Source organism: Notothenia rossii (assembly GCF_949606895.1).
Source record: "Notothenia rossii genome assembly, chromosome: 11".
Lineage (NCBI taxonomy): Eukaryota > Metazoa > Chordata > Actinopteri > Perciformes > Nototheniidae > Notothenia > Notothenia rossii.
The window spans coordinates 52,328,040-52,342,894 of record NC_136910.1 but is presented as its reverse complement, the minus strand read 5'-3'; the positions used below and the strand labels follow the sequence as shown (position 1 = coordinate 52,342,894).

Sequence of the window (14,855 nt, the reverse complement as noted above, 5' to 3'; positions counted from 1 at the left end):
AAAGGACATTTGATTGGCTGAGCTTAACGTGGTTGTTACATGTTACTTGTTAGATGCTTTTATCCAAAGCATACTCAATACTGTGGAAAATCCCCACAGGAGCAATTTGGGGTGAAGAGTCTTGCCTAAACAAATAGATTGTTGCTTTTATTTGCTTTCAGTGGTCTATTGTTTTTATTATATGGCTGTTTTTTATTTTTTAATTATTACGTACTTTATTCTGGTTTGTTTTGTGTTTGTATCTTTTATTTTAAATGTATTTATTTTATATTTTGTGAGCTTATCTCTCTGTACAGCACTTTGGTCTGAAGGTTTTAAAGTGCTATATAAATAAAGTTGGATTGGATTGGATTGCAGGGACACAACAACATGCTGACTGCAGTGGGGTTTGAACTTGATCCGAACACCAACAATTCAATACAACTTTATTTATAAAGCACTTTAAACCTCCAGACCAAAGTGCTGTACAGGCAAAGAAATAACACAAAGCATACCAAAAAAAAGTACCACAGCTCAGCTCACACACCATAAAACAAGTACGAGAAAAACAAAAAACAATTTAAATGCAAAAAAGCAAGACTCTAAAGATGTTGAAACGCCAAATGTTAAAACGCTAAGGAGAAGAGGTGGGTTTTAAGAAGCGATTTAAAAGCAGGCAGTGTGGAGGCCTGTCTGATCTCCAGGGGTAGAGCGTTCCACAGTTTGGGAGCCGCTACAGAGAAGCAACGGTCCCCTCTGAGCTTTGACCTGGTTTTAGGCACATTCAGGAGCAGTTGGTCCGCTGAACTGAGAAGGCGGTTCCGCGTGTAATGCTGTAGCAGCTCAGCAAGGTATGGTGGGGTCATGCCATTTAGGGATTTAAAAGTAAATAAAATAATTTTAAAATGGATCCTAAAATAAATTGACAGCCAGTGGAGAGATGCTAAGACAGGGGAAATGTGGTCATACTTCCGTGTGCCAGTTAAGAGCCTTGCTGCGGCATTTTGCACCCGCTGTAGTCAAGCGAGGGAGGACCCACTGACCCCCATGTAGAGAGAGTCCACTGCGCCACACGCCTCACGACAGTTGTTTTCTTATTACATATAAAGTTGTACAACCTTAACTGCCAACATGCAAACTCCATTCATTTGACTGAGCCAAGGCGAGCCAAGAGCATGGATGTGTAAAGATAGCTTATCCGCTGATTTACAGGCGTCTCCAAATGTACTTTCCAAATGTAAGTCAATGGGAAAAATTGTGTTTGGGCCCAATGACCTCAGATACATTTAAGTACCAGCGTTTGGCCACTATGAACATTTGCTCCAAATTCCGGCACACTTCCTGGGGACTTAGCAGAGAGCTGGAGCGCATGCTCTAAAAGCAAAGGGCCCCAGATGATCCGGGCACTTTCTGAATCTACAGTCGCTCCATTTTGGGCTTGAGTATGAAGCGCCACTGAGCACAGAAGTTGTTCAGCACTAAGAAATATTCGTCACACCAGGTGACATTAAGTTATTGGGCCATGACTGAATCATCTTGGATTTCAATTTTGTTTTGTTTTCATGCTCACTGTAGAACCTTTTTGTATACAGAATATAAAGTAAAAGGTGAGAGAACACAGGCCCGAGGCGACCCAGCAGAAACATTTATTAAATCTGATAAAATGTCCACTTCACACTAATCCATTACACAAAACCCCAGATTGAGACTCAACTCAAAATGGTCTTTCAGCCTAATGTCTAATATATGGGGTTTGGTATTATAGGGCTGTAGAGACAAAATAAATCAATAAATAATCTAGCTATTCCCCTAAAGGTTTATAAACACGAGCAATTTGTCTAAACATTTAGCAAAAGCGCACCACATTCAGACGGAGGAATGCACCAGGTTCGACTGTCTTTCTAGTAGCTCTGTAGCCCCATCCAAGAGTAACTTTTCCACGTCAGCAACACACGCAGTTAACAAAATTATTACAATTATGTTATCACATTATTTAACACGATTTGTCAAAAACACTGTTTCTTTTGATGTGAAATATTATTTATTTAATTTAAATAAAAAGCAATGTTAGTTGTGTTCACAATTTGTTTAGTTAATTTAATAATATATGTATTTTTGAATCAAGTATTCATCTTCATTGTCTTCATTGTTTGTTTACACATGCCTAAAACAACCTCAAGCTAAATCTAAAAGTTGATGCAAGGCATACAGTAATAGTCCGAATAGATTAATCGATTATCAAATGAGTCGTTTGTTGCAGCCCTAATCAGGAGGCCAGCTCTGCTGAGTTGACACAACCTTGCTACAATCCACAAACAAGCATCCTCATGGATGTGCCAAAAGCACCTGTACAGACTGGATTTGTTAATTTTTAACAGGGGGGGGGGGGGGGGGGGGGGGGGCTGCCACACCCCTCTACAGGCCCTCGGTGAAAGAAGTTTGGACACCCCTGAACTAGAGGAACTCATCGTTATCTACCAGAATGTTATTTTCCAGTTCACCGTTATCATGTTTTTTTCCATTTTTAACATCAAAGATTAAGAAACATTTCCATCTGGCCCTGTTTATTTTCTTTACACCTTCAGGGTATTCCTTATCTGACATGCCAGTGAAAGCCAAGAGGAGCGCTCTGAACTACAACCTGTCCATCACAATGAACAAAGCAGGTGAGTTGATGTAGACAAATTATATAAAGGAGATAAGTAAAGTTCAGACGTGGTTTCTGGTTCTTTCTGAAAAAGCATATGGCTTTATAAAAGTTCCAGCATCGATTTGAATGTCCTGTCTGAGAATCTGTAAAACAATCTCCATCCTCCCGCTGCTTTTTCCAATGTTCACTGATAACATACAAAGTTCACTGATAATGTTCTGGAAAAATCGTGTGTTTTTCCCCCAGCTCCTCAGGCTGCGAGTGTGATGGAGCTTCCCGCGCAGGAGGGTCCGGGCTCCACTCGGGACCCAACCCCAATTTCCTACCAGCTGTAGTGTAATGTAATGAAGTACATTTACCCAAGTACTGTACAAAATATTTTTTTTAACATTATTCAGACTCAGCTTGCTGAGCTTAAGCTTCTTTTAAATGTTGATAAAACCAAGGTAATGCTATTTTCAAAAGCTAAAAAGACACCAGAGCCTGTTTTAGATATTGTTACTATGCAAGGACAAGTACTCAAAGTGGTTACCTGTTATAAATACCTAGGTATCTGGCTTGATGATTGTCTTACTTTTAAACTTCATGTCAATAACCTGCTTAAAAAGCTGAGGGTTAGGCTAGGTTTCTTTTTCAGAAACAAGTCCTGTTTCTCGCTTGAGGCCAGGAAAAGGCTAGTCACTGTGACCTTTTGACCTGTGCTGGACAATGGTGATTTGTTATATATGAATGCACCTGCCTATTACCTGAACAAGTTAGATGCCGCCTATCACAGCGCACTGAGATTTGTCACAAATTGTAAAGCACTTACTCATCACTGTACCCTGTATGCCAGGGCAGGTTTGCCTTCACTTACTGTAAAGAGGCTCAGTCATTGGTACACGTTTATTTATAAAGCTTTGTTGGGTAAACTCCCGTATTATATCTGCTCTCTGATAACACAGAGAGTTGCAAGCAGCTATTTTCTGAGATCGCATGATGTAGTATTGTTAGATATGCCAAGAGCAAGCACTGTCTTAGGTAAGACAGCTTTTATGTGCGCAGCTCCACTGGCTTGGAACAATCTTCAGCAAGAATTGAAACTGAGCAATCTCATTCCTCTGCATGTTTTTAAAGCTAGGCTAAATGAAATGCTTGTTGATACTATGGGCACTTGTAAATGTCTATAACTATGTAAATGTATCCTGTAAATATAATGTATGATTTCCTTTATTGTTATGTTTCATGTGGAATCTATATGCTGCAGGTCTCCCTTGAAAAAGAGATCTATGATCTCAATGGGACCAATCTCGTTAAATAAAGGTTTGAAATGAAAGGAAATGAAAATATAGATAAACTATCAAACAAACCATGTTTTATTATTATAGGTTAAGATTGTTTGGTAATTCAAATAAGCTCCACGATTACAAGCTGTTATGAACACATGAATGCGTCATAAATGGGCTAATTTTCAGAATAAGTTCTTTTACTTTTGGTACATTAAGTATATTTTAATGCCAAAACGTTTGTACTTTGATTTTTTATACTTAGCAGTACTTTCACAGTTTTGTATTTCTACTTTTACTCAAGTAAAAAGTTGGATGAATTCTTCCTCTACTGAAGCTCAGTAACTGGAGTGATAGGACAATGCTGCAGCATGCTGCTATTTTTTGCCAAATGTTGATTCATGTTAGAAGATAACAAGGGTTGCTTTACTGGTTTGAGTCTAAATAGATGAGTAAAGTGATGGAAAACTTTCCTTAGACAACGTTTTCTTTGTGTTTAATCCTCACAGGAGTCATCCTACATTTTCAAAGAGGGCATGCTGCCTCCACACAGACAGATGTTCTACCAGCTCTGTGATCTGGATGTGGAAAGGTATGTTAAATTGCTGAGGGTGCATTCTTCTTTCTAGTATTCTCTTCACTAAATAATATGGGCTCTGAAACTCATATCAGGGGGACAGTGTGTGGGAGAGAAACTCCCTCTGGAGGGACTTTGTAGACCATTTAAATGCACAAAAACCTGTTTAACACACTACAGGAAAGGGAAAACCCCAAACAGCATAATGGGGCCCCTTTAAGAAAAAGCACCTCTAAATTGTACTAACAGTGCTTGAGAAAATGTGTATTTGCACCAGTGTGTGTATGTGATTCAGCTTTTTGTGTCTCCAGTATCAAAAAGGTGATCGCTCAGATTGCCGATGAGGATCTGCCCTGTGACGAGCGGGACGGCTGGTGTGTCCTCGGTACTACGGACAAACTGCGGGACATGATCTCATCTCAGCCATGATCAAGAAGCTCATCCGAGCCAGTAAACCACGTAAGGAAAACATCCATCACAGAGAATGACTTCTCTTACTCGGGGTGTCTTCATGGACGACTAGGACAAAGATTGTTAAGGTTACATTTACAAGACGAAAAATACAAGAAGCATAAAAAGCTAATAAGACTTTGGTAGCTAATTAAAAATGCTGCTTTATGCCTGGATACTAACCATTGAGGAAGTACATCCTATTGTTTGTTGAAATATGGACAGAAAACCCTTGAAGAATTGGTTCTGATTTCATTTCTCTCCCTTCAGCAATGCCCGAACTCCCCAAGAGACGCAGACGCAAAGGCCTTGCAATATCCCCGGGGAGAGGCTCTGATTCAGAGGAAGAGAACGACAACAAGGATGACGAAGACGAGGATGAGGACGATGAGTTTCTGCCGTCGGAGGGCAGCGAAAACGAGATGGAGACAGAAATTCTGGACTACATGTAACAAAAGACAGCCATTTCCTGATAGAGTTGATAAGTCTGTATTATTTTTTCAGTTATATCTCAATAAAAAAGAAAGTATTTCTAGTGGTTTTGTCTTCTATTATCTTTTTGAATTATACGGAACTGAAAGGATTCAAAATTCTGACATAAGAGATACGCTACATTGTAAAAGCAAATACCTCGAAAGTGCCACATGCTTCACATAGCCTACCTATCCTTTATTTACCAGTGTTACAAATGCATTATTCTATGCAAAACGTTTTTGTTGTTTTGAAAGTGCCGTTCAGAGGGGATGACACAAGTGAATTGGATTCGAACCCTATTCCGCCGCAGCCTCTGCCAGTAAGACATACCTACATGCTATACGAGGCCAGGGGGCCCTTGTTAACCTTACAAGCCCTCTCTCCATAGTAGCAGAGAGTGTTACAGTATCCTGTGGGAGGTGTGTACAGGGGGTGTTTGTGGCAGCCCCCCCCCCCCTGTTAAAAATTAACAAATCCAAATCTGTACAGGTGCCTTTGGCACATCCATGAGGATGCTTGTTTGTGGATTGTAGCACAGCTGTGTCAACTCAGCAGAGCTGGCCTCCTGATACACAACTGCAAGGCCCGACAGAGATTGTAAACAGGAAATGTTCTTATATGGGAATTAATAAACCTTTAGGGGAATAGCTAGATTGCTATTTATTGATTTATTTTGTCTCTACAGCTCTATAATACCAAACCCCATATATTAGACATTAGGCTGAAAGACCATTTTGAGTTGAGTCTCAGTCTGGGGTTTTGTGTAATGGATTAGTGTGAAGTGGACATTTTATCAGATTTAATAAATGTTTCTGCTGGGTCGCCTCGGGTCTGTGTTCTCTCACCTTTTACTTTATATTTTGTATACAAAAACGTTCTACAGTGAGCATGAAAACAAAACTAAATTGAAATCGAAGATGATTCATTCATGGCCCAATAACTTAATGTCACCTGGTGTGACGAATATGTCTTAGTGCTAAACAACTTCTGTGCTCAGTGGCGCTTCATACTCAAGCCTAAAATGGAGCGACTGTAGATTCAGAAAGTGCCCGGATCATCTGGGGCCCTTTGATTTTAGAGCATGCGCTCCAGCTCTCTGCTAAGTCCCCAGGAAGTGTGCCGGACGTTGGAGCAAATGTTCATAGTGGCCAAACGCTGGTACTTAAATGTATCTGAGGTCATTGGGCCCAAACACAATTTTTCCCATTGACTTACATTTGGAAAGTACATTTGGAGACGTCTGTAAATCAGCGGATAAGCTATCTTTATACATCCATGCTCTTGGCTCGCCTTGGCTCAGTCAAATGAATGGAGTTTGCATGTTGGCAGTTAAGGTTGTACAACTTTATAGCTAATAAGAAAACAACTGTCGTGAGGCGTGTGGCAAAGTGGACTAGTGCATCAGGGGCGGCGCCAGGGGGGAGCTAGGGGGTGCTGAAGCACCCCCCAGGATTGCCAAAGCACCCCTTAAGCACCCCCAAGAAATATGTATTTTCTTTTTTTATTATTAAATTAAATTAGAAAAAATATTGATTACATCAATGCAAATGTGAAAAAAAACAAATGTTTGACCAAAAACATAAAGCCAACACAGGTGATTAGGCCAGCACCCATTAGATTTTTGACCTACCCATAGGCTAAAATTACTTTGTGACACTTGAGTGACTTCCTGTTAGCTGGAGCGCCAAATTATTTGCTAACAGCAAAGTGACAAATGGATTGTTTTTTAGTCCTTAAACGTCCACGTGTGGACACACTCAATCAAAACCACCTGAAAGCGAGAGGGATTCTGCACATAATAGGCCTCGTGAGTACAAGTAGCTTACTTCTGGCTCTCTGTGTTTCATTCAAGCTCTGCTCTGTGTGTGTGTGGCACGAGCCATTTTGTGTGCGTGCGCGAGCACCGGTGGGTCTCTACCGGAGATCGTTGTGGTTAGCATCTGGTGCTATCTAGCCAAGCTAACGGATATAAGGAGCTTTTTCAACAACAAAGTGGAGGGAGAACTCTCTCCTGTCAGACTGAGAGTCTCAGATAACCTCAGCTCAAGTAAAGTAAAGGAATCTCAGTGTTTAGATAGTTAACTTTAGTCTAGTTATCTCAGTGGGTCTCAAACGGTTTGTTTTAAAAGAGGAGTGATTTGTAAAATATCTATAAAGAAATAGTAAATCTGTTTACAGTTCTGTTTCATATGTATGTTGAGAGATGTATCCATAGATCTCTTCATTTTGCTTAACATGCTTATATTGTAGTTCTAAGTGCAATGCCTTGCGGCCTGTAGCACCATCCTTGATGGAGCATATGTGTGGGCAGGAAAGGAGTGAGCAGAGAGTAGAGTAGTTGTCGATTTTTGTTCTGTTTTCTGTGACTATCTGCCTCACCCTGTCAGACTTTCAGTTGCACGCGCTACTAAAGAGACGTGTTACCATGGAAACCAAACAATGGTGTAGCTGTATTAAAGTCCGAGGGAAACAGTCCTGAGTAAATCTGATTTTGTCAGAAATCGGGAGAAATGCGGGAGAAATATGACCCCGGGAGGAAACCGGGAGAGGGCAATGAAATCGGGAGTCTCCCGCGAAAATCGGGAAGGTTGACAAGTATGAGTTGCAGTAGAAAATTAAACTGTAGCGCTGGTGCATTAATGGGAAACCCTTAAAGTTTGAGCACCCTCTATGAAAACTCAAGCTACCCCACAGCACCCCCTAGAGAAAATCTCTGGCGCCGTGGATTCCATTCCATTCGGATCAAGTTCAAACCAGACTGTCAGCATGTTGTTGTGTGCCTGCAATCCAATCCAACTTTATTTATATAGCACTTTAAAACCTTCAGACCAAAGTGCTGTACAGAGAGATAAGCTCACAAAACATAAAATAAATACATTTAAAATAAAAGATACAAACACAAAACAAACCAGAATAAACGTAATAATAAAAAAATTAAAAAACAGCCATATAATAAAAACAATAGCAAATAAAAGCAACAATCTACTTGTTTAGGCAAGACTCTTCACCCCAAGTTGCTCCCGTGGGGATTGTCCACAGTATTGAGTATGCTTTGGATAAAAGCGTCTAACAAGTAACATTTATCAACCACGTTAAGCTCAGCCAATCAAATGTCCTTTTACATAGGTCATAGAAAATAGAGAAAGGTTTATGTGTGATCAATAAAAAACATTGTGATTTAGCTAAACAAGTGTTTGAAGTCTTCACTAAAATGTATCAAAGAAAGTGCTTTGGACACAGGGCGGTTCAATATTACATGTTATGTAACTCCTTCTGATCAGGCGTCATGTAGGGGAGGGGGTCTCTATAAAAGTGGCAGGCAACCTCAGGTAACCTAGTTCCCATCATCAAGATGTTGAAGCTTGGGATATTGGTAGCTGTTGCTGTGTTCCTGGAGACGGCCTCTGCGACCTCTGTAAGTGTCACAATTATAATATTATCACTCTTTTCAGTATCTCTTTAATAGTATTCAAGTCTTCACTTAATACTTCTTTAGGAAGTAGGAATATTTATTTGTTCATTTTTCAATCATCAAACACTGATAGATATATTTTATTGGAGAAAATGTAATTATATATCTGTGACAACTTTCATCGTTACACTTTAAAAAAAAAAAAGGAATAAAATAAAGGAATGTTGTGTGTGATTTCTGCAGCTCGGGGTGGTGTACACAGAGGGAGGTATGGTGCAGGGCAAGAACATCCGTCTGGGCTTCCGCCGCCACATGGACGTCTTCAGGGGGATTCCTTTTGCTGACGTCCCGGGAAGGTTTGAGAAACCAAAACGTCATCCTGGCTGGGACGGTGAGTGGAGCAGTATTACTTCTGTGTATGTTTAGTGTAATAGATGTAAAATGTTTTGTTTATTAAAAATCCCTAAATCAACAGCAGTGCATTAGATTAAATAAGATCATCCTATGTGGCTTTGTTGCTGTCCTGTGCATGGGTGGCTCTAAAGGGGGGCCAACAGGGGCCAGTGCTCCTGTAACACTGAGCTTGGCCCCCTGTGAGCCCCACTTTGAAAGAGGAGTCCATGATGATTTTTAAAAATGTAATTTAATAACATTTTAACAAAGTCACTGACAAATCAAACAAGAAAATACCAATCATGATATTAGGTTTTTTGTGTGCAATATAATGTTTACCAACTACAGACATAAAGTTTTCCTATCCCTGCTCTAACACTGTGTGTGTCCTCAGGTATCCTAAAGGCCACAGATTACAAGAACAGATGCATTCAGGTGAACCTTTTGATGACTGATACCAGAGGCAGTGAGGACTGTCTTTACCTCAACATCTGGGTTCCTCACGGCCGCTCAAGTAAAGACAGAAAACTCTACAAAGTGTCTTCCATATTAGGTCTACTCTATGAATGGCATTAATATTCCCTGTCTTTTAGTTTCCACTGGTCTGCCCGTCATGGTCTGGATCTTTGGCGGTGGCTTCCTGGTTGGAGGCTCGATGGGAGCTAACTTCCTGGAAAACTATCTGTACAGCGGGCAGGAGATTGCAGACAGAGGAGATGTTATCGTGGTGACAATGAACTACCGTGTGGGAGCTTTGGGCTTCCTGAGCACTGGAGAGTCAGACCTCCCTGGTTGGTGCCAGCTTCTTTTCACAAAAGTGACAAATTGTACAGATCTGAATAAATGTTGACCTTCCTGCCAATTTAATATACCATTAAACTTCCGTTATTAAGTGAAACATTTGATTCTCGTCAGGAAACTACGGTCTCTGGGACCAACACACCGCCATCGCCTGGGTGAACAGGAACATCCGCTCATTTGGAGGAGACCCTGACAAGATCACCGTCTTTGGAGAGTCTGCAGGTGCAGCTAGTGTTAACTTCCAGGTCAGTGTCCACCCCCATTGTGTGGAATGATTGATAGATAATAAATGGGGCATTCTACCGAATTAGTACAAAGTGCGGTCCAACAACAAGAAAAACTATTTAACAAAACAATTAAGTATTCAGACATAGATATTTACTAAGAATATGTTATGGTCTATTTAAACATAACATTACATTATATAGTGATAAGCTTAATATATACAAAAACATCATTTATATAGGGTACTTTCTATTGGGAAGTAGCTGTCCCCAACCCTGACATCTTAATTTCAATTTCTGTAAATAACACTTAAAATATATATATATTTTTTTCAATGCTGTATTTAGAAGATCTTTATGATAAAATTCAAACAGAAGTTGGAATATTTCGATTTATTGTGGGTTTAATTTTTTAATAAAAAAACTATACTAAAAAAAAAATCATGTCCCCAGTTTTCATGTCACTACCGAAACACAAGGGTTTTTAGTCCAATGGGTGAGCCTGGTTTTTAGCAACAAGTAGCTATATCCCATGCTTTTGATATAAATCTGTTCCAAAATCTGAAAATCGGCGTGTAACCTTAAGAATTGTCACTACCGAACACATATTATCTTCAATTAAGTAAACTTTTTCGTGGTTTTATGCAAAGTATTAGGTTCTTATATGTGTAAACCTCTTCAAATACATGTATGCTAGCCATGTACTTGCTAGCATTCTTTAGTTATGCTCAATTTTAGCAAAAATCGTCACTACTGAAACACATGGTTAAGTTTCGGTAATTGACATGATCGTTTCGGTAGTGACAAAATGGAATGGTAAGCAGGTAAATCCCGCCATTTTGAAATAAATGTGTTTTAAAGTCTCAAAATCAGTGTGTTACTTTAAAGGTCTCTTATTATACTATTGTTAGGCATATATTATAGGTCTCAGATATATAAAAAACATGTCAATGAAGTGTTTTGCTCAAAATACCAAACAGATTCTAGCCTCATCCCCCTCTATTTCAGCCTGTTACTAAAGTGCTGATTCTGGGTCAGTAGCTTCAAACATTCACACTTCAACATAAGGCATGTTATGAGTTAAGATTAAGCAATAAGGTTGAGGGAATAGGATACAACTTTGAGAACAAAACACTGCAGTCACTACCGAAAAGTGGATATTATTTTGTAAAAAATTAAGTATATTGACACATTCCAATACAGTCTGAAAATACGATATAAAAATGTACGGTTCTTTTAATAGATATGTGTAATTTAGATATGGTACAAAATATATATGGACAAAGTTTTGGGGAAAAAACATACAACATTTCAAAACTGTTCCAACCTGACTTTGCACCAATTCGGTAGAATGGCCCTTAAAGTACATTTAATAAAAATTCCTTCGTATGTATCTAACCACATTTTTGTATCCACACACAGAGTCTCTCTCCCCACAACAAAGGGCTTTTCAAGAGAGCCATCTCCCAGAGCGGTGTCGCCCTTTGCCCATGGGCTATCAACAAGAACCCCCGCAGGTTTGCTGAGGAGGTATATAAAAGCTTTACTTACATGTTTTGTTTCTTATCTGGAATAGTTTTCTGAAATGTAAAGCTGGGGTCACATTGTTTGCCACGGAGTGTAAAGGTTGCAGCGTAGACCGATAATGGCCACTCAACTGCTCCCGAACGTTCTGTTGAATTTCTGACACATCAGAAATGTTGGTTGGCCGTCTTCAAGCTCCAACACAGTTGAATAATAACCACAAGTTGCCCGTTTCCACTTTTTAACATGATTTACATTTCTCCTCAGGTTGCTATTAAGGTCAACTGCCCCACCGATGAAAAAATGGCTTCCTGTTTGAAGATGACTGATCCCGCAGTTCTTACACTGGCAGGCTCTCTCAGTATTTCCAGCTCACCTGACCGTAAGCTGCACTCCACAGACAGTTTACATTTTCTGTTCAGACATGTCGGTGCTTTTTACCAGAGCAATGGAGAGGAAAAAGCATCTTGTTGTGCTGATTCCTTCTGCATTGTTTTGATTAAAATGTGCGCTAAATTTAGATGGAAATTTGGCTAGTGAGTGTTGCCCTAACATAACAAGCTGTCGTCAAACACTTAGTGGCCTCACCCTGCCTAATGTTCTCTAAAATGCATACTTCAACACACTTAAAGGTCACATGTCGTGGCCATTTCCACTGATCATAATTCCATTGTTGAGGTATACTAAAATAGAAAAATACTATGCAATTTTCCAAACTCACATTGGTTTCGCATACAGCATCTCTGTAAAGTATGTGTATTCAGCAGTATTCACTTTCTCCACTAAACGGCTCACTGCAGCTCTCCCCCCCCCCCGCCCCTCCGTGATTCCCTTGTTTAGCGATACACAGCCAAACTCAACCTGAACACACACAAAGTCACAGCCGAAATAAAAACAATAAGTGTGGCTTGATATTGAGTAAGAAAAAGGTTTATAGGTTGATAAACGCTGTGAGAATGGGTCTGCAGAGAGAATTTCGCGCAATTTCGGCTGATAAAACTGTTTTTTATCAGCCTACAGCACGGAGCAGAAATCAGCAGGGCTGCCTGCACTGAGTGTGTGTGTGGATTGGGCAATTTGAACCAATCAGCGGGGGCTTAACGTAACGGCTCCGCGGACGTAACGTAACGGCTCCATGGATTGGCCCATTTAGTACCAGGTACGTGCTTTCGTAAGCACGTACCCGGAAGAATCAAATGGATGATGACGTCATGATGACGTTTCACCAACGAGGCGTTTTGAGGAGGTATTTTCTGTTTTGGAGTTTTACTCGCTACAGGGTGTACTTTGAGGGTTTTGACTCTGCACACCGTTTACATGCAGAAAAACCTACATAACACACAAGGGGACGGGTAATAACCGGAAAAGCATGACATGTGAGCTTTAAGCACATGCCATATGAGAAGAACAATACAAGATCTAGAAAATGGGAAATCAGAATTCCACTTTTCGTTAGGCATACAGTTAGTACTCTGAATGGTAATGTCTCATTGTATCTGCCTCTGTCAGACCCCGTTGTATTCAACCTGGCCCTCTCTCCTGTGATCGATGGGGACTTCATTCCTGATGACCCTTCCAAATTGTTCAACAATATGGCTGATATCGATTACATCGCTGGAGTCAACGACATGGACGGACACCTCTTCACTGGTTTAGACGTTCCTACGATCAACCTCCCCCTGATAAACACCCCCATGTGAGTTTAAGCCATTTGGTCACTTTAAAGATTCTGTTCCCAGAGCAACATACCATACTTTGGTTTGAACTGTTTTGTATGTTTCTAATTTTCTAACCTGATTGCAGCGACGATATGAAGAGGCTCCTGGCTGCGTACACTCAGGACAAGGGCAAGGCCGGTGCGGACAATGCTTATTTCACATACACCTCAAACTGGGGCTCAAACCCCAGCTGGGAGACCATCAAGAAAACCGTGGTGGAGATCGGTACAGACTACATCTTCCTGGTTCCTATTCAGGCTGCCCTTTACCTTCATGCTGCCAACGCAAAGTGAGAATAAGATCTTCTTATATGGAGGATGCTCTTATTTAAAAGCCCTTTTGTTCCACATCGTAATTTTGATTTCCTAGTCCCTAGTCATGTCCCTAGTAATCTCCAAAATCCTTAAATTGTTTTGTATTACAAGCGAGTCATAATGTGCTCTTCACAAACTTTAGTGCCATTTTCGACTGTCCCTTTTGAAAACTGCACTTGTGGATTTCTAAGCATTTTTTTGTTGTGTAGTCATTGTCACATACCTTTTATTTCCTTGCCTCACCAAAGAACTGGCCGGACCTACTCCTACCTCTTCTCTGAGCCCAGCCGTATGGGCGGCATTGCCAGGCCCTACCCCAGCTGGATGGGAGCCGACCACGCTGATGACCTGCAGTACGTTTTCGGAAAGCCTTTCTCCTCACCACTGGGGTACTGGCCCCGCCACCGTCACGTCTCTGGCTACATTATCGCCTATTGGACCAACTTCGCTAAAACTGGGTAACATTTCTGCAGATACAAGACATAGGAGATTCACAGAATTCTAACAGACCTGAATTAGTCATTCAAGTAGAAAGCTAAAACTGTCTTAAATGTTTTGCACTTTCCCAATTGTATCCACAGGGACCCCAACAAAGGAGGTCAGAGTGTGCCCACTCCTTGGCCTCAGTTCACCAGCACTGGACACCAGTACGTGGAGATCCATCATGATATGAACAAAGCCTATGTGAGAGAGAAGTTGAGAACGCGTCATGTGCATTTCTGGACCAGCGTCCTACCCAACCTTCCCATTTCAGCCTCAGAATAAACTCCTTGTGCATCAGATGTGCAGCTGCAGTGTGGACCTACAAACCTGAATTATGAAATACTCATTGGTCCATGTAAAAAATAAATTGATAAAAAATACAAATGATCTTTCCTTGTTTTGTTTTTTCTTTAGTTAGACCTATTGAACTATAGTAGTACTCAACAAATCAAATTTGTATGGAACCTGCATTATGGGTTTGTTTTATCGAAGATAAGAGTGTGTGTTAAATAGATTTACAAAATAGACGGCAAACCAGAGATGAAAACATGAGAATATTTGTGTATTTTATTGTTATCATCTGCTTCTACA

The 14,855-nt window shown here is 40.5% G+C and overlaps 1 protein-coding gene and 1 long non-coding RNA gene across 2 annotated transcripts; both read left to right on the top strand.

Moving 5' to 3' along the window:
- Nucleotides 1-690: 690 nt before the first annotated feature.
- LOC307025055 lies at nt 691-5,456 on the top strand. Its single transcript, XR_013804050.1, has 7 exons — nt 691-830; nt 2,565-2,645; nt 2,876-2,970; nt 3,876-3,931; nt 4,404-4,486; nt 4,783-4,930; nt 5,192-5,456. It is a non-coding gene; the product is annotated as an uncharacterized lncRNA (long non-coding RNA).
- A 3,211-nt stretch (nt 5,457-8,667) lies between these two features.
- On the top strand, nt 8,668-14,648 carry LOC307024068 (bile salt-activated lipase-like). The gene is made up of 11 exons (XM_079657870.1): nt 8,668-8,810; nt 9,051-9,198; nt 9,595-9,714; nt 9,794-9,991; nt 10,116-10,246; nt 11,648-11,755; nt 12,017-12,131; nt 13,259-13,445; nt 13,553-13,756; nt 14,030-14,239; nt 14,363-14,648. The coding sequence occupies exons 1-11, from the start codon at nt 8,748-8,750 to the stop codon at nt 14,544-14,546; spliced, it is 1,668 nt and encodes a 555-aa protein (XP_079513996.1). The 5' UTR covers nt 8,668-8,747; the 3' UTR covers nt 14,547-14,648.
- Nucleotides 14,649-14,855: the final 207 nt, after the last annotated feature.